The 19,438-nt window shown below is 34.4% G+C and overlaps 1 protein-coding gene and 1 long non-coding RNA gene across 3 annotated transcripts in view; one reads left to right on the top strand and one right to left on the bottom strand.

Annotated features, from left to right (window-relative positions):
* LOC136040405 (uncharacterized) overlaps window positions 1–5,123 on the top strand; it is a 41,702-nt gene extending 36,579 nt beyond the window's left edge. Inside the window, exons 3-4 of one of the 2 annotated variants that reach the window (XM_065724680.1) lie at window positions 2,527–2,689; window positions 4,762–5,123. In XM_065724680.1, coding sequence (XP_065580752.1) covers window positions 2,527–2,689; window positions 4,762–4,927 — 329 coding nt within the window. In that variant the 3' untranslated portion in view covers window positions 4,928–5,123. The remainder of the gene's footprint in view (window positions 1–2,526; window positions 2,690–4,761) is intronic. The other variant, XM_065724679.1, reaches the window with a different exon arrangement.
* LOC136040406 (uncharacterized) lies at window positions 4,359–7,891 on the bottom strand. The gene is made up of 2 exons (XR_010620705.1): window positions 7,835–7,891; window positions 4,359–4,903 (listed from the first exon to the last, which is right to left on the bottom strand). It is a non-coding gene; the product is annotated as an uncharacterized LOC136040406 (long non-coding RNA).
* Between the last annotated feature and the right edge of the window lie 11,547 nt (window positions 7,892–19,438).

Here is a 19,438-nt window from a genome sequence, read left to right as displayed (position 1 = left end):
AGCTCACCATCGGATTATCTAGAACTTCATTTTTCTACCAACATCAGTAATAACCAAATATATAGGACAGACTTGTACGCTTTCATAGCTGGTTCCTAATTTAATATCCGTCCAAGCGATTTTTTATATTTAAAACAACGCCGTACACTTAATTATTTAGAATGATGAATAAACTATTACTTAGAATATATTTGTTAACATTTATTCTTAGATATATTTTTAAATGTATTTAGTGTATACTTAGACATTTCTTAGTAGTTAAATTTAATATTAAGAATAAATTATTTATAAAAAATGTTTATAATAAACTGATATACTTCATGCTACCAAGGGTAATGAATATTGTATCTGATTCCTTGACTTTGTTGAAGCTTACACAACCGTTCATATTTTAAAAATAGGAAAAACTCGGGGTTCAATTTTTGATGGAAGTGACAACCATATGCAGCTATGCAGATATGCAGCTTTGGTAGTAGCGAGTGAAAGATAAGAAAAAAAAGATAGCTTAAAAAGATGTCAAAGAGTTCTAGTTTTCTTCAGGAGTCAATAGTATTTGAATTGATACGGGTGAAGAGCGTGGTCAAATTTGTCTCGGGAGTTTTAACATGGCAGCACTAACGAAAATGCGGCCCTGAATTGAAAACTTCAGTATTTTGGAAAAAAAGTGTTTGAAAATTACTGCTCTCAGGTATGAAAAGACCCAAGATGGGCGCAGGGAGCAAATAATGATTTTATTTAGATTTCTATACTTAAAAAAATGATATATCTTTGCTCTACGGCTGAACACATTTTTATGGCACTTGGTATTAACCAAGTGACATATAGCGATCGCAAATTCTGTCTGTCTGTCAGTCTGTCCCGGTTTTGCTACTTTAGGCACTTCCATGTAAGCTAGGACGATGAAATTTGGCAGGCGTATCAGGGACCAGACCAGAAAATAATTAGAAATTGTCGTTTTCCCGATTTGACCATCTGGGGGGGGGGCGTGAGTGGGGGGTCGGTTAATTTGGCAAAAATGGAAAAAATGAAGTATTTTTAACTTACGAACGGGTGATGGGATCTTAATGAAATTTGATGTTTGGAAGGATATCGTGTCTCAGAGCTCTTAGTTGAAATCCCGAATAGATCCGGTGACATTGGAGGAGTTGTAGGGGGGACCTAAAATCTTGGAAAACGCTTAGAGTGAAGGGATCAGGATGAAACTTGGTGGGAAAATAAGCAGGAGTCCTAGATATGTGATTGGCATAACCAGAACGGAACTGCTCTGTTTGGGGGAGTTGGGGTGGGAGGGGAGGGTTAATTCTGAAAAATGAAGTATTTTTAACTTACGAAGGAATGATCGGATCTTAATGAAATTTCATATTTGGAAAAACCTCGTAACTCAGATCTCTTACTTTAAATCCCGACCGGATCCAGTGTCATTAAGGGGGGGAATTGGGGGGGCAGAAATCTTGTAAAACACTTAAAGAGGAGAGATCAGGATGAAACTTGGCGGGAAGAATAAAAACAAGTCCAAGATACGTCACTGACATAACCGGAACGGATCTGATCTGGATCCAGTGACATACGGGGGAGCTGGGGGGATCTAAAATATTGGAAAACACTTAGAGTGGAGGGATCTGGATGAAAATTGGTGGGAAAAATAAGCACAAGTCCTAGATACATGATTGACATAACTGGAACGGATCCGCTCTCTTTGGGCTAGTTGGGAACGAACAGAAATTACTCCGCATATGAAATGGGTTGTCCCCTCCGTAATCCGTCGCTCTTTACGCTAAAGTTTGACTATCTGCCACAATTCTACTTTTTAAAACAAATAAAAACTTTAGCGTAAAGAGCCAGGCGTCGAGGAGGGGACAACCCATTTCATATACGGAGTAATTTCTGCTCGTTTTAAGTTTTAATGTCGCTCCTTACTTTCAGTTAAAAAAACTTGTTTTTTTTATTCTATTATTTAACAAGGTTTTCATAAAAAAGTACTTTTTTCATTCAGCCAAAGGCCATACGGAACAGGGGAACTAATAAAAATCAACCTACGAGAAAATTAAGGACACCAAAAGATAAGAAAATAAAAAGACTAAACCACACTAGGCTAATGCTCTACAAGTAAGTTTACCCAAACCAAAATTTATTCCCAAAATTAGGGCTAATAAAATAAGCTTCTATCTTTCTTGGTTTTCAATTATTAAAACCCTCTCTCTAAAAAAGTCACTCTTAATGTCAAGAATTTATTATCACCATCTAGCGTTACGTTATTTCTTAGAATTTTCTTTATTGCAATAATAAGACAAAATCAGTGTAATTAGTGTAATTGGCAAAATCAGTATACTAATAAGTGTCTGAAGTCATTTTCTGAAAAAAAAAAAATACTATTACAAAGTTAGAAAGAAATTCCAAGAAACACCGAATACTAGATGACGCTGTTATCTGTTAGTACATATATTATCAAATTAAAATCTTATAAATTGCCCAGACTCGATCCCAAACCTTAAAAATAATGACTGATTTTCTTATTGCATGTTTTAGGCGTCAGACAATCATTAACGTTAGGCTCCATTGAAGAGAATCTGAGTGATATCAGTTATGAAGACAGTGATGAAGATGACGAAATAATATGTTGTGTTTGTGACGAGAACTTTCAAACCTATAGGCAGTTGATGAGACACAGACAGAAAAACAGGCATTTTGGGTAATTTGTTTTTCTGTCATTATTTTCTTTTCTTATGTTTTGGTATCTTTTCAATGTTACCAAAACTTGCATATACCCCTAAACTTTATAATGGAATTATCTACTTTATTTGAATGGGCTTAAGCGATGACTGATGCCTGAAAGATGCCATAAAGAAGATTATTTTAACGAAATCAAATTTTAGCATCAGAGTAAGCATATCTTTCTACATTTTAGTGAATTGGTGCCACAGATAAGCAGTACCCTTAGGAATCTCAGAAACGTTGAATTTCAATGTGTAATTTTAATTTAAGCCACATCCTATTTGCGATAGAGACCCATTCTTCTATAATTATACTCATTTAGTATACCAAGAAATGTTGATAAAAAAAAATCTGAAATTTACTACTTTAACATATTTAGAACCAGTATGAACTAACCTTCTAATGATGTATGTATTGTGGGAAGAGTTAAGAGTTTCGAGCGTTTCGGTTTGTGCTAGCAAGGGTTGTTCTGTGTTTACAATTGATTACTACGAACTGTTTGATCCAGGGCTCTCTTAAACCTCAGGAAGGCTGCCATACCTCCTCTTTCAACTACTTTTTGTATGTGTCATACTCATATGACAATGCTCTGGGAATGATTAAAATTCCTGAAAATACCATCCCTTAAATATGTTTGGAAGGGACCGGTATCTAACAGAAGGATGATCATTATTTTCAGGAGTTTACCGAAGATATTTTATAGGGAATACCTCTACCCCTCCCTCTTCTGTGAAGACAAGCACATAAATGTGGTTGTTATATTATCCTTGCAATAAGAGAGAAGCTATTACCCTGTGGCACACATGTGCTGCAGGGTAATAGCTTGTAGCCTCCTTCATAAGAATGAAGGAGGCTAGAAATTTGTTCTCCTTTTTCTCCCTTTCATACTTGTCTGAAGGGTCTCTCGTTGAAATTTAGAGAATTTGAGGCTAAAATTACATGTTTGAGGTTTCAGGCCTCAAAAACCTTTCTTTTAACTACGCAGAGAAAAATTGAATGATCCTCCTCCCTAATAGTTTGTCTGTTACTATAAATTTAAGTGACAGTAAATAAATTGATAAAGCCTCAAATTCGAATAAGTCAACTCAGCAGAATTAGGCTTTAAAATAATTATCTATTAACAATTTATTTACGCAGACCGCATGTGTCTTTATGAACCATACAACCTCCATACAACCATACAACCTCCATACAACATTCGTTGACTCCTGAAACTGGAGCGTTGCATAGGCAGCTTTTTGATAATCATAGATCAACCAGCTACATCAAAATTTACTTAGTATTATATCCCTCTTACAGAAAAATTTTGTTTTCTGCCACAAAATGGCAGAAATCGCTACTTGGCTGTGGTACGATCTCTTTTGTTGCATAAAAAGAACACTAGAACTTTTAATTTACTTTTAAATGAATCCTGTTTTGATTTGTAAGAGCCTTCGATTCGATGACACCTGGGAATAAATAACAACTAAACACATAATTGCACCTTTTTTGGCACTTTTCTCGAAGAAAAACACTAAGTGCCGTGTTTTTGTAAATAAGGGCTTGGAGTCTCTTACAGCAATATCTGATGTGCTGAGCCTAATAGTGTAGCTTTCATCATGATCACTTATCTATTTTGGAGTTTTGACCACTTTTCTAAAAGAAAATTTTCTCACACTCATAGCTTTTTATTGATAAATTTAGACTTGGTACATTATGCGCATTTGAAATCCCTTTAACAACAAATTCTTTGATTCCTTTTCTTGGAATTTGGTAACTATTGGAACGTTCCTCTCATTACTTGCAGTAGAGTACCACGGAAATACTTGATTCGTCAAATCTGGCTTTCTAAAACATCTCAAAACTCTACCTCTGTTACTACTGCCACCACTAAAATTTCGTCGCATCAATTCATTTTCATGTTCACATCATTTTCATCGCATCAAGCCAACACAGCGATGGAAGCTGCTCTTCCATCAAAATATTTTCAGATCTTCACTTTTTACTCCTTTCAAGAAAGTTCATATATTTGAAAAAAAAAATGAAATTTACTCCAATAATGTTTTTTAGATGCTCCATATGCGAAGAAATCTTTCCATCATCTTCCGCCTTAGACGGGCATAAAGAACAAAATGATCATTGGTCTGATGTTGACGAAGTTGATGAAGAATCTTGGGAAGACGTCTCAGACTCAGACGATGTATCGACTCCACTTCAAGAAAAATTCTTTATATAATAAAAAAAAGCCAATAGAAATGGAAGAGTTTCCCCTCTAAAACAGTTCTGGTGTGTTCATATCTATAAAGCAGTTATTACTCTATCCCACTATTAGAATATGAAATATTTGACATATCCAGAACATGTTTTTGATTATTAGCTGTCGAACTATTATCAGCTGTATATTTTTGGAGAAATAAAGTTTATCTTATTCTTTATATTATTCTGCAGTCTACTAAGCCTACTATCTTACTCACGCTTGGAAGATTATTTGACTCTATTTTTGCTAATTCTTGTCTTAACGGAGCTCTTAGCTTCTCTTCGGAAAACTTGTTTTGTGGAAATAGTTTTTAAACTAATTTTTATTCGTTTTTTATTGATCTAGTCTTTTTCATCGAAAAAATAATATTATATTTCTTTTCAGTGTTTTTTTTATAAGAATTCATAGTATGGGTTAATATTTATATGTTGGAGAAACTTTTCCAACAATTTTTAGTCCTGACACAAATAGTATTTTTTAATTTAAATGTATAGCTTCTGAGGTTGACCTGAAAAACATAACTTAATATCACTCCAAAAAGATTCTATCTATGCTGTTCGACAACCTGGATACACTTACGATCTTTTAATTCATTTAAATTGTAAGAGCAGAAGTAGTAATATTAGTATCCCCAAAAGTTTCAACCTTTTACCCACAGTCTTTCTCAATATATTGCTGAGGCAGAGGTAGCCACCTTTGTTGAGGTAGCCACTACTGGCACCCGTAAACACAATGCCTTTTGATTTATTTTAAAGTAGGATCTAGTTTTGAAGCATTATGGCCCAATGGCATAATTGTGGGGAGTTGACATGCCTAATATTCCTAAGGACATGGTTGTTGAATCGTTCTATTATGCTGAATAAAATGGCTGCCTCAAAATGTTGTCTGGATTCATTTGGAAAACGAAAGGGCTGGAGAGAAGAGCTGCTTGCCCTCCAATCTCTTGTTACTCCTAACATTAACTTTTAATTCTGAATTGAATTAGCTCCTTAAAAAGTTTCATTGAAATTCATAGCCATTATAGAGTCGTGCTGCCCATGATATTGCTTATATGCCCTTTTGAAAACCTGCATGTCTACAGTTTTTCCTCTAATTGAAGCTCCTAAACGTCCCCTAAAAGTTTCATCTTAATACCTTTAGCGTCATTAGTTACATTAACTGTAGTACTAAAAGTAAACATTTAGTGCCTTCAAGCTAGTCCAAAATCCCCCACAACTTAACTTAAACGTCTAGACTAATCAAATAAGTTGTTCTTCAGATATTGCTTTCAAAAAGGACTTTCAAAGAGGTCAAAGGACCTCTTTGAAAGTCCACATACTCATAGTGTTTTTTTTTTCTTTAGTTCAATATCCGCCTACATATTCCTATAAAAGCTTCACTACATATAAAAGCTTCACCTTAATACCCCTAGTTTGCACAGTAGTAATAGTTGTAGCAGTATGGGCATAGCATCTTTGTTTCTTCAACATACTCTTCAACACACGGTAAAAGTTTCAGCTTAATACCATCAATCGTTACTCTAACATTTCTGATACGTCCTCCTGACAGGTTGTGTTGGCATAGTGTGTTTGGATTAGTTCTATACAGTTTCAACACATTCCAAATTTTTTGCCTCAATACCCTTAGTTTTAGAATTAATAGTAGTAACCATGGTTTAAGTCGCAGTAGTAGTAGTAAAAGTAGTAATAATTGTAGCAGTAGTAAGTAGTATGATTAAAAGCAGTAGCATTAGGATGCAAATATTTCCTTTTGTTAGTTCAACATCCTCCACAACAACTCCTGTTAATCTTAACTTGAGATTCTATGATTTTTAGGGGACTTTCCCTTTTTTCGAAAATCAGGCAAACTTTCTCAGACTGTTAACCGTTGATGAGTAAGACTAAACTTGCATTTTTGAAATCGGCTTGAAAATTAGATTCTTTTGATATATCTTGTGGTATCAAAACTCCATTTTTCACTCCTTACTTACAGTTTATTACCACAAACTGTTTAATATATATGGAGAAAAATATTTCATCCGGGAATATGCTCCAGCTTGATAAGTATCCACTTCAAAAGATTCTTTGTACGATAAGAAAAATCCACCCATATAAATTGTATAGATTCCCTTTAAGACTGGTTAGCTGTTGGATAGATCCTTATAACGCTTAGCTACAATACTAAATATTAATGACATATCTCGATTGTATGCTTGTTTTAGCTGTTGGACCGTTTTTCTACTGTTGAGGCTTAGATATTTGAATTTTATTCTGTTTTATATATACACTATTAATGAGTTTTCTTTGGAGCACCAAGCAATACTTTTTGTGTGTCTTATCACTGCTTTTGAAAGACACTATTTGATTTTTTCATACAAATTTAATACGTTGTAAGATAGGCTTTAGGACACATTGAAGATTTTTGTTCTAGGGGGGTTGTATACAAATTAAAAAATACTAAATTATCTCAAAATTTAGTTTCAAAATGAGGAAACAATTTCAAGGGAAGAGGGGTTCAATCCTCGTAATCCCTCCCCTGCATACGGCCATGGTTAGGAGAATGAAAACTTTGCAGAGTTCAAGAATTTGATATTTGTGATGATTTGTATTTCATTCACTAATTCTACTAATTTCATTAAAATACCAAAATTGTTGTTTTGAAAGCGTTTATTTACCTTAAACAATCGCTTTCCGACCAAACTCCCCTTATTAATTGAGGAATAGCTAGTTGAGCTTGACGAATGAAAATCAAAATTTTCAGGATTTTATGTTTAGTTGATTCATTTAAGTTTCATTAAACCATATCACTTTTTTTTTGTTATAGTGTTCAAAAAAGTATATTCGGAAAGTTATTGTTCATTCTAGGTAAGATAATGTTTTCCAATATTTTTCCAAAAAAGTATCTCACCAATACAGGCCCTGAATAAAACACAATTCCACTGACTTTACTAAAAGTAAAACTGCGTTGGAGCATGACACTTGGCGTGCGTTGGAGCATGACACTTGGCATGACACTTGGCGTTGGCGTGTTTCTTTAATAGTCAAACTCTTGGGACCCTGGAAACCTAATAATTTGCCCAAAAAACCGTCGGGAAAAACATAAAGAGCGGTTTTTAAGAAAAAAGTTAAATGAAAATTTAAGTTTTTGAACTGAAAGTAAGAAGTAACGTTGTGAAGTAAAACGAGCAGAAATTATTCCGTATATGAAGGGGTCGCCCCTATCTAAATATCTCGCTCTTCTCGCTATTGTTTTTTAGTGCTTTAAAAGGCACCATATTCTAATAAAATGGTCCTTTCATTTCAAGAGTCGTTCTTAAAGAATTGGGACAAAAAATCAGACTATAGCTTAAAGAGAGAGGAATTTAGAAGGGGCTTTTCCCCTTATATACGGGATAATTTGTTTTCCCTTATAAACTTGTTTTTATTTTTAATTATTTTTTTCTGATCGTTTCTTGAACAATGCCAGGAAATCTGGCTCTCCTTTAATGAAAAATTCCCCCACCCCAACGAAGTAATCCTCATTAGAAGGTTCCTCTCAAACATATACCCCCTGGAAAATTCTCCCTGGAAATTCCATCATCGCTTAAAATCCCTTCCCCGGGAAGTTTCTTGTGGACAATTCCACCTGAAAAATTCTCCTTAGCATGTTTTAATTTCAAAATGACTTCAGTCTCTGGTTGTTTTTCAAATTATGCTCTGAATCTCCCATCCTTGTAAATATTTCCTGGAAATTTCCCCCCTGTAAAGTTGTTCCCATGAAATATTACCCCATGGAGAATGTCTCCCACGGAAAGTTCCCGCACTGAGAACTTCACCCACGGAAAAACCCCCTCCTATGAAATAATAATCTCGATAATTCTAACCCAGCTGAACTTTTTCCTCGGACAATTCCCCCAGAAAATTTCAACATGTAAAATTGAGTTGCAAAGACATAGTAAGACAAATAAAAAGAATTTTGATAGAAATTCTGGAAAATTTCCAAGTGTAAAAACTTCTCTGGAAATTTCACTCCGGGAACATCCCATTCCATGGACAATCCCCCCCGAAGGAAAAATTCCCTTCTTCCCTGAAAAATTCGTGTATACTCCCCAATAACGAATACTATACTATGCACAAACTACGGGCAAATTTAACATCTTACAGCCGCTTCCCCAAGGTCTGTAAGAGATCGCGTTATTCGCAAAGGCGTATTTGTTAGACTTTTCGACTATATTGAATAAATTCGCTATCTCAAAATTTTGATCCGACGATTTTAGAGAGAAAGGGGCATGGGAGAGGGCTAGTTGCCCTCCATTCCTTATGATCACTTAAAAATGACTCTAGAACTTTTAAATTTTGTTAGAATGAGCCCTCTCCCGATATTACATATTTTTATTTTTTTATATAAGCAAATAAATAAACATCCGTGATCTTGGTTCTGGCAAAAAAAAAGAAAAAAAGATTTCCACATTTTTGCCTATGGGAGGTCCAAACCTATACACTGGGAATCTCTAGAATTCTAAATTTTATGGTTCGACTTTCATTAAGATTTCTTGACTTTTTGTGGGTGCTTCCTCCCTTTTTTGAAAATCGGGCAAATTGTCTCACAACAGATATCAGAAAGCGTAAAAAGCGAGGCGTTGAGGAGGGACAACCCTTTTCATATATGGAATAATTTCTGGTCGTTTTAAGTTTTAATGTCGCTCCTTACTTGCAGTTAAAAAAACTTGTTTTTTTTATTCAATTCCTAAAGGTTTTTAAATTAATACATAAACTAAAAACTAATAAAAAAACTAAAAAAACTAAAAACTGAAAAAGAAAAAAAACTAAAAAAAGGAAAAAAACTGAAAAATAAAGGAGAAAAAGAAAACTAAAAAAAATAAAAATAAAAATAAAAAACTAAAAAACGTAAAAACTACAAAAAAACTAAAAAGAAAAAAGAAAAAAACTAAAAAAGCTAAAAAAAGGTAAAAACCAAAAAGAACTAAAAAGAAAAAAGGAAAAAAACAAAAAAATTATTTCATCATATACCAATTCAAAAACGAATGTATATACAGACCGGGACACAGGGAATATAAATGACGACCGGAACATTCAAAGAGAAATTACAGACTTGGACACCGGGACACAAATGACGACTGGGACCTGTGTGTCGACTGACGTCATGTTTGTCGACTATAAATGACGACTGGGACACAGGGACACAACTACAACGGGGACGCGGGGGGGGGGGGGCACAGGGGGAATATATAAATGACGATGGAGACACAGGGAATGTTTGATTAGCAATCACCATCAACAAAGCTCAAGGGCAATCATTAGAATAATGAGGTATAGATCTGAACACGGATTGTTTTTCCCATGGACAATTATATGTTGCATGTTCAAGAGTCGGTAAACCTGACAATCTATTTATATGTACAGACAATGGGACAGCGAAGAATGTTGTATAATCCCAAGTTTTACGTAGTTAAAAACATATATGTATACATCTATCTATATTCACAGGTGGGACACAGGGACACAACTACAGTGGCGCGTAACTAATATGGCACGTAACGACTTACGCGCGTGGGGGGGGCTTGGGGGGATGCGGAGTGCCCCCTCCAACTAGGTTTTGGAGTGGCGCGAAGTGCCACCCCAACAGCTAGTAATAAATATACGTAACTTACGAATTAACTTACGTAACGAACTTCTATATTTATATATTTATGCTAGCTGTTGGGGTGGCGCTTCGCGCCACCCCAACACCTAGTTGGTGGGGCGCTTCGCCCCCTAGCCCCTCCGCGCGCGTAAGTCGTTACGCGTAATATGTTTTTAACATATATATGTTTTTAACTACGTAAAACTTGCGAATATACAACATTCTTCGCTGTCCTTTTGTCCCCTTGTGTGTGTTTTTAGTTTTTTTTTACCTTTTTTTTAGTTTTTCTTTAGTTTTTTTGCTTTTTTAGTTTTTTAGTATTTTCTTTTTATTTTTTTTGTAGTTTTTACCCTTTTTAGTTTTTTTCTTCTTTTGTATTAATGCTAAAGCCAAGGTTTGAACCTGGAACCTCTCGGACCTAGAACCTGGAACATAACGCTTTACCAACTCAGCTACTTCGGCTTGAATACATTCGTTTTTGAATTGGTATATGATGAAATAATTCAGACGTCATATGCGGACAGACAGGCAGACACACAAACAAACAACGTTTTCTTATATATATATAGATTACGTGTATAAGGGGGTTTGCCCCTCGTCAATACCTCGCTCTTTACACTAAAGCTTGAATTTTGTCTCAGCTCCTTAAGAATGACCCCTGAATCGCAAAGGCCGTAGAATGAATAGTTGAAATTACTAAGAATACTTTAGCATAAAGAGCAAGGTATTGTGGAGAAGACGAACCCCCTTATGAACGTAATATTTTATGTTCGTTTTAAGTTTTAATGCTACTCATTACTTCCAGGAGAATTTTTTTTTATTTATTTAGTTTTTCATTGTTTTTACTTTTAAATAATGCTAGAAAATCCTACGGTCCCTTCATGGAAATTGTCTTCCCTTATGATAAATTCCTCCATGGAAAGATCCTCCCACGTAATCCCCTCCCCTGACACATCTCCAACCCCCCCCCCCTAAACACAAAAAAAGACCCCCTGAAAACGTTTGTATACTTCTCAATAACCCTTACTATATGTAAACAATGACCAAAGTTTGCAAATTGCAGCCCCTTTCCTGGGGACTATGGGGATTAAGTCGTCCCAAATGACACACTTACTGGGTTTTTTGACTATGTTGAACAAAATGGCTATCTCTGAATTTTGACCCGATGACTTTGGGAAAAATGAGCGTGGGAAGGGGCCTAGTTGCCCTCCAATTTTTTGGTAACTTAGAAATGGCACTAGAACTTTTAATTTCCGTTAGAATGAGCCCTCATGCGACATTCTAGGACCATTGGGTCGATACGAATACCCCTGAAAAAAAAACAACAAATAAACACGCATCCGTTATCTGTCTTCGGGCAAAAAATACAAAATTTCACATTTTTGTAGATAGAAGCTTGGAACTTCATCAGTAGGATTCGTTGATATCCTGAATTTGATGGTGGGATTTTCGTTAAGGTCCAATGACTTTTAGGGGGTGTTTCCTCCTATTGTCTAAAATAAGGCAAATTTCATTAGGCTCTTAACTTTTGATAGGTAAAACTAAAGTTGATGAAACTTATATATTTAATATCGCCATGAAAATGTGATTCTTTTAATGTAACTATTGGTATCAAAATTCCTTTTTTTAGTTTCGGTTACTATTGAGCCGGGTCGCTCCTTACTACAGTTCGTTACCACGAACTGTTTGAAACCCAAGGAGAGTTCATGCCGTTGCTTTGATTTTATCAAGAGTGTTTGATTTATGTGTAGTATTAATGTCTATACGAGCGATATTCCCATGAAATTTCCATGAAATTCCATGAAAAGGTAAATAAATTTCGAAATAGAAAAATTTACAAAGATGATCACTTTCAATTTCAATTCGAAACATTATTCTAATAAATAAAAATAAAGCAAAAATCATTCCAAATAAACAATTTGTACTATGAACAACACTTATGTTCGATAATGTAGGTTGGGAGGGGGACCTTGGGGCTTGGGTCACATTGAATTATTAAATTCTTCTGAATCTCTTGGCTTTTCTCATCTAAGATAAAAAAAAATCTGTATAGAATCTCTAGATAAAATTTATGGTTTACGTTAACTTGGTTCAAAATTTCGACAAACTTTTCGCAAGAATAACTCAACAAAACAAAATAGAAGCCGAAAAGCTTCTATTTTGTATCTTTTACAGGCCGATTTTTAAATTCATACAGATTTTGAAAGAACTAAGAAGAAAGAAAAATATAATAAGGAAACATTTTCTAAAATGAAATTCCTTTATCGTCAAAGGGAGGAGGTATTTATTCATTAGATTTTGTTCCCGTGTAACTGTCATATCCTTGGGGAATTATTTTTATTCACTGATGTTACTAAATCATTTTTGTATTACACAATATCTATAAGAACTAACCTTCTTTTCTTTCCTTTTTTCTGTTAAGTTCTTTTAGCCAAATAGACATAGGTGTAGCCACAGGTGGGTACAGAAGTGGAGCAAACCCCGATACCAAATCATTTTCTTGTTAGAAAATCCTGAAGACCAGGTTTAAAGCTCAGTGGGAAATAGCCGAACCCCCTCCTAGCTGACTTTTGCCAGCACTAAAAAACAAAATTTTAGTTTAACAGGTTATGGCGGAATTTAAGACTAACTTATTTTATCTATTTTTATTTTATTTTTATAAGCATCTAATAATGATCTTGGTTTTTGCTAAGTCTTTGTATTTGATTGTTGATTATATTAATCTGTAATCATTAATAAATTTAAAATTTGCGAATTTTATGAATCATGAGTTTTGCTAATTCATATATTTTATATTTTAATTTAATAATTATATATAATTAGTATAACTATATAATTATATGTTTTAATTTATATATTTTATACATTTATATATATTTATTAATATATAGGCACTATGAACTATGGTGTCCACCATGGTATCAACCACGATATCAGGTGGTAAGGTGGTAAGGTGATAAAAGTGATAAGGGCCGACATCGATATGAAATTTTTTGAAAGCGTTTTATAGTGTGAAATGGGCGCATTAACCTGTTGGCTCAATTTCTATCATAACATGTGTCAATGTATTTTACAATGTGAGCAACACAAATGTTGTATTGAAACTGTGTTTGTTTTTAAAACAAAAAGGAAATGAAAAATGAAACTTGATAGACCCCCATCTCCTTGCCGTATGCACTCTTCATAATATTTAACTTTTCTTTGATTAACAGTTTCATGAAGTTTATAAGGGCTAATCTCTCTCTCTCTCTCTCTCTCTCTCTCTCTCTCTCTCTCTCTCTCTCTCTCTATATATATATATATATATATATATATATATATATATATATATATATATATATGAAATGAATGTATATACAGACCGGGACACCGGGACACAAATAACGACCGGGACACCGGAACACAGGGAATATAAATGACGACCGGGACACAGGGACACAACTACAACGGGGATGCCGGGGGGCACAGAGGGATATATAAATGACGACGGCGACACAGGGAATGGTCGATTAGCAATCACCATCAACAAAGCTCAAGGGCAATCATTAGAATCTTGAGGTAGGCGCGTAACTAATATGGCGCGTAACGACTTACGCGCGCGGGGGGGGGGCTTGGGGAGGCGTGAAGCGCCCCCACCAACTAGGTGTTGGGATGGCGCCACCCAAACAGCTAGTATATATATATATATATATCTATATACTAGCTGTTGGGGTGGCGCTTCGTGCCACCCCAACACCTAGTTGGCGGGGGCGCTTTGCACCACTACCCCCCAAGCCCCCCGCACGCGTAAGTCGTTACGCGCCATATTAGTTACGCGCCATTGTAGTTGTGTCCCTGTGTCCCACCTGTGAATATAGATAGATATATATATATACATATATATATATATATATATATATATATATATATATATATATATATATATATATATATATATATATATATATAAATATATATATATATATATATATATATATATATATATATATATATATATATATATATATATATATATATATATATAAATATATATATATATATATATATATATATATATATATATATATATATGTTTTTAACTACGTAAAACTTGCGAATATACAACATTCTTTGCTGTCCCATTGTCTGTGCATATAAATAGATTGTCAGGTTTACCGACTCTTGAACATGCAACATATAATGGTCAATGGGAAAACAATCCGTATTCAGATCTATACCTCATGATTCTAATGATTGCCCTTGAGCTTTGTTGATGGTGATTGCTAATCGACCATTCCCTGAGTCGCCATCGTCATTTATATATCCCCCTGTGCAACCCGGCGTCCCCTTTGTAGTTATGTCCCTGTGTCCCGGTCGTCATTTATATTCCCTGTGTCCCGGTCGTCATTTGTGTCCCGGTGTCCCAGTCTCTGATTTATCTTATGTCCCGGTGTCCCGGTCGTCATTTATATCCCCCTGTGCCCCCCGGCGTCCCCGTTGTAGTTGTGTCATTTATATTCCCTGTGTCCCGGTCGTCATCCCGGTATACATTCGTTTTTGAATTGGTATATGATGAAATAAATTTTTAATTTTTTCCCTTTTTTTCCTTTTAGTTTTTTTTTATTGGTTTTGACCTTTTTTTAGGTTTTTTAGTTTTTTTCTTTTTTCTTTTTAGTTTTTTTGAAGTTTTTATCTTTTTAGTTTTTTTATTTATATTTTTTTAGTTTTCTTTTTCTCCTTTATTTTTCAGTTTTTTTCCTTTTTTTAGTTTTTTTTTCTTTTTAGTTCTTTTAGTTTTTACCTTTTTTAGTTTTTTTTAGTTTTTTAGATGAAAATTTTTTTAGTTTTATTCCTTTTTTTATTTTCAGTTTTTTATTGGTTTTTACCTTTTTTTAGCTTTTTTAGTTTTTTTTGGTTTTTTCTTTTTACTTTTTTTTTTTAGTTTTTATCTTTTTTATTTTTTTTATTTTTATTCTTAATTTTTTTTTATTAGTTTTTAGTTTTTTTTGTAGTTTTTGCCTTTTTTAGTTTTTTCAGTTTTTTTTTAGTTTTTAGATTTTTACCTTTTTTAGCCTAACCAGGATTTGAACCTGGGACCTTCATTCTCCGTTCTGACACCCACTCTCACCGAGTGACTACTCCAGCATGTTCATTTTGGTGTTTTAAATGGTATATTATTAACCAAATTAATGTGTTTTACAATATACTAAGCATCGTCATAACAAAAATGACGACAACTAATTTCATGACGTCAGTCAACACAGAAATTAAGTTCTGAAATTAAGTCATGAAATTAGTTGCCGTCATTTTTGCTTTGACGGTGACGTCATTCAAGTTATATAAGACATATGTTCACGTAGAAATCTATTAATGTTTAAGTTTACAATGACTGATGAAGATGCTCAAAGAGTCTATGCCAAAGAACTTGCTGCTGATAGAGAAAGTCTGAAAAGAAAGCGTGCCGAGGAACTATCAGCAGCAAGTTTTTTGGCATAGACTCTTTGAGCATCTTCATCAGTCATTGTAAACTTAAACATTAATAGATTTCTACGTGAACATATGTCTTATATAACTTGAATGACGTCACCGTCAAAGCAAAAATGACGACAACTAATTTCATGACGTCAGCCGACACAGAAACATGACGTCACCTGACAACTAATTTCATGACGTCAGCCGACACAGAAACATGACGTCACCTGATCCACAGATCCACAGACAGACAACTTATTTTTATATATATAGAAGATCTATAAATAAGTTGTCTGTCTGTTATGTCTGTTACACTATGTCTGTTACGCCAGATTATATCTTCTATATATATAAAAGAAAACAAACTAGAATGTAAAAACTGGAAACTGCATAAATATTTCGAAATATTTTGACAATAGATTAAAGTAATTCGAAAAAAGAAAAATGGTAAAAAACTAAAAAAAATAAAAAGAAAAAACTAAAAAATAAAAATTAAAAAAATTAAAATAAGAAAAACCTAAAAAGAAAAAACGTAAAAAAATAAAAAACATAAAAAACTAAAAAGAAAAAAAACAAAAAATTAAAAAACTAAAAAAAAGAAAAAACTAAAAAAAACTGGGAATTGCACAAATATTTCAATATATTTTGACAATAGATTAAATTAATTCGAAAACCTTAAAACAGATACCCCAAATTTTATGGTTTTATATAATTGTTGGAGCTTTAGCATGGTTGGCACGTAAAGATTTTTCCAAGTGTCAATGTTAGAATGAACATTGACAAATTGAAGAAAACAAATCAATAAAAAGAAGAAACTAAAAAAAAAGAAAAAAACTAAAAAAGAGAAAAAAACTAAAGAAGAAACTGTATCTATATATATAAAAATAAGTTGTATATATGCATGTTTGTTTGTTTGTGGGTTTGCATTTGACGTCATTATAAGTATATAAGGCTTTGTATATGATACCATTATAAGATGACACTACAGACCGGAACACCGGGACACAAATGACGACCGGGACACAGGGAATATAAATGACGACCGGCACACTCAAAGATAAATTACAGACCGGGACATCGGGACACAAATGACGACCGTGACACCGGGACAGAGGGAATATAAATGACGACCGGGACACTCAAAGAGAGATTACAGACTGGGATACCGCGACACAAATGACGACCGGGACACAGGGAATATAAATGACGACCAGGACACAGGGGCACAACTACAACGGGGACGCCGGGGGCACGGGGGAAATATAAATGACGACGGGGACACAGGGAATGTTCGATTAGCAATCACCATCAACAAAGCTCAAGGGCAATCGTTAGAAAAATGCGGTATAGATCTGAATACGGGTTGTTTTCCCATGGACAATTATTATGTTGCATGTTCAAGAGTTGGTAAACCTGACAATCCATTTATATGGACAGACAATGGGACAGCAAAGAATGTTGTATATTTGCATGTTTTACGTAGTTAAATATATATATATATATATATATATATATATATATATCAATATATATATATAATATATATATATATATATATATATATATATATATATATATATATATATATATATATATATATATCTATATATATATCTATATATATATCTATATATATATATATATATATATATATATATATATATATATATATATATATATATATATATATATATATATATATATATATCTATATATATAAAAATAAGTTGTCTGTTACAATGGCAACAGCCGAGAAAGATGCCCAAAGAGTCTATGCCAAAAAACTTGCTGCTGATAGAGAAAGTAAGAAAAGAAAGCGTGCCGAGGAATCAAAAGAACAGCAAGGAAACAGGCTTGAGGCTGATAGAGAAAGTAAGAAAAGAAAGCGTGCCGAGGAATCAAAAGAACAGCAAGGAAACAGGCTTGAGGCTGATAGAGAAAGAAAGAACAGAAAGCGTGCCGAGGAACTACCAGAGCAACGCGAAACCAGACTTGCTGCTAAAAGAGAAAGTGAAGAAAGAAGGCGTGCCGAGGAACTACCAGAGCAACATGAAACCAGACTTGCTGCTAAAAGAGAAAGTGAAAAAAGAAGGCGTGCCGAGGAATCACAAGAACAGCAAGAAATCAGAAATCTGCTGATAGAGAAAGTAAGAAAAGAAAGCTTGCCGAGGAATCAGAGCAACCTGAAAGTTATCGCCTGGCATTCAGGTACAGCCCAGTCGATGATTATAGCTTGAGTAGATGTGTTCAAATCGGGACTATGTCTAAAATTTGTCCCTATTGCAAGGGCTTGAAATTCAATGGTGAAACAATGGGAATGTGTTGCGCCTCAGGAAAAGTTAAACTTCCTCTATTGGCTGCACCACCAGAGCCATTGAAGACTTTCCTTACTGGAACTACGTCAGAATCTAAGCGTTTTTTGTCACAAATCAGAAAATATAACTCATGTTTCCAAATGACGTCGTTTGGAGCCCAAATCGAAAATCCAGATCAATTTATGTCTACCCTCAAAGTAAAAGGGCAAATTTATCATAGAGCAGGGTCCCTTCTACCATTCTCAGGCTAGAATCATAAATTTTTACAATTGTACTTCATCAGTGATAGAAATTCTGAATTGAATGCACGTTGCGAAATTTCTGCCAACGTTGAAAGGACAATCATTTCCCAATTGCAACATCTTTTCCACGAAAATAATAATTTAGTGCGTCTGTTCAAAACAGCCATCGATTTGATGCCTACTGATACGCATAAAATTGTTATTTCCGCTGACAAAACGCCTCCTGGCCAACATGTGCGTAGATACAATGCTCCAACTATCGACGAAGTGGCAATCGTTATGGTCGGTGATCAGTTTTTACCTCGAGATACTATTCTTCATAAGCGAAACGCTCAGTTGGTAAGAATTGCTGAAACTCATCGATGCTACGATGCTCTACAATATCCTATCATTTTTTGGGATGGAGCCGAAGGCTATCACTTTAATATTAAATTGATGAATCCAGCCACTAACAAAGAAATGAATAAGAAATGCAGTGCAATGCATTATTATTCCTATAGACTAATGATTCGGCAGGACGAAGAAAATTATATTTTAAAATGCCGTCAATTGTTTCACCAATTCGTCATTGATATGTATGCTAAAATTGAATCAGAACGTTTGCTATATATCCGCCTGAATCAGACCAAGCTCCGCTCTGAACAATACATTCATTTGCGAGATGCAGTTATAAATGACGGCAATACCACAAACGTTGGAAGATTGAAAATCTACTGAAGATGGCGGTAAAACAGCAATAATAAAGAAGCGTAACGATACCACCATCGAAGTAGATATCCAGTGGGTTGTTCCATATTCCCCATTATTATCAAAAACCTTTAATGCACACATAAACGTTGAATACTGTAACTCTGTAAAGGCAATCAAATACATATGTAAAT

The sequence above is a fragment of the Artemia franciscana genome, chromosome 20 (genome assembly GCF_032884065.1).
Source record: "Artemia franciscana chromosome 20, ASM3288406v1, whole genome shotgun sequence".
Classification (NCBI taxonomy): domain Eukaryota; kingdom Metazoa; phylum Arthropoda; class Branchiopoda; order Anostraca; family Artemiidae; genus Artemia; species Artemia franciscana.
This window is presented reverse-complemented; position numbering and strand designations above follow the sequence as displayed.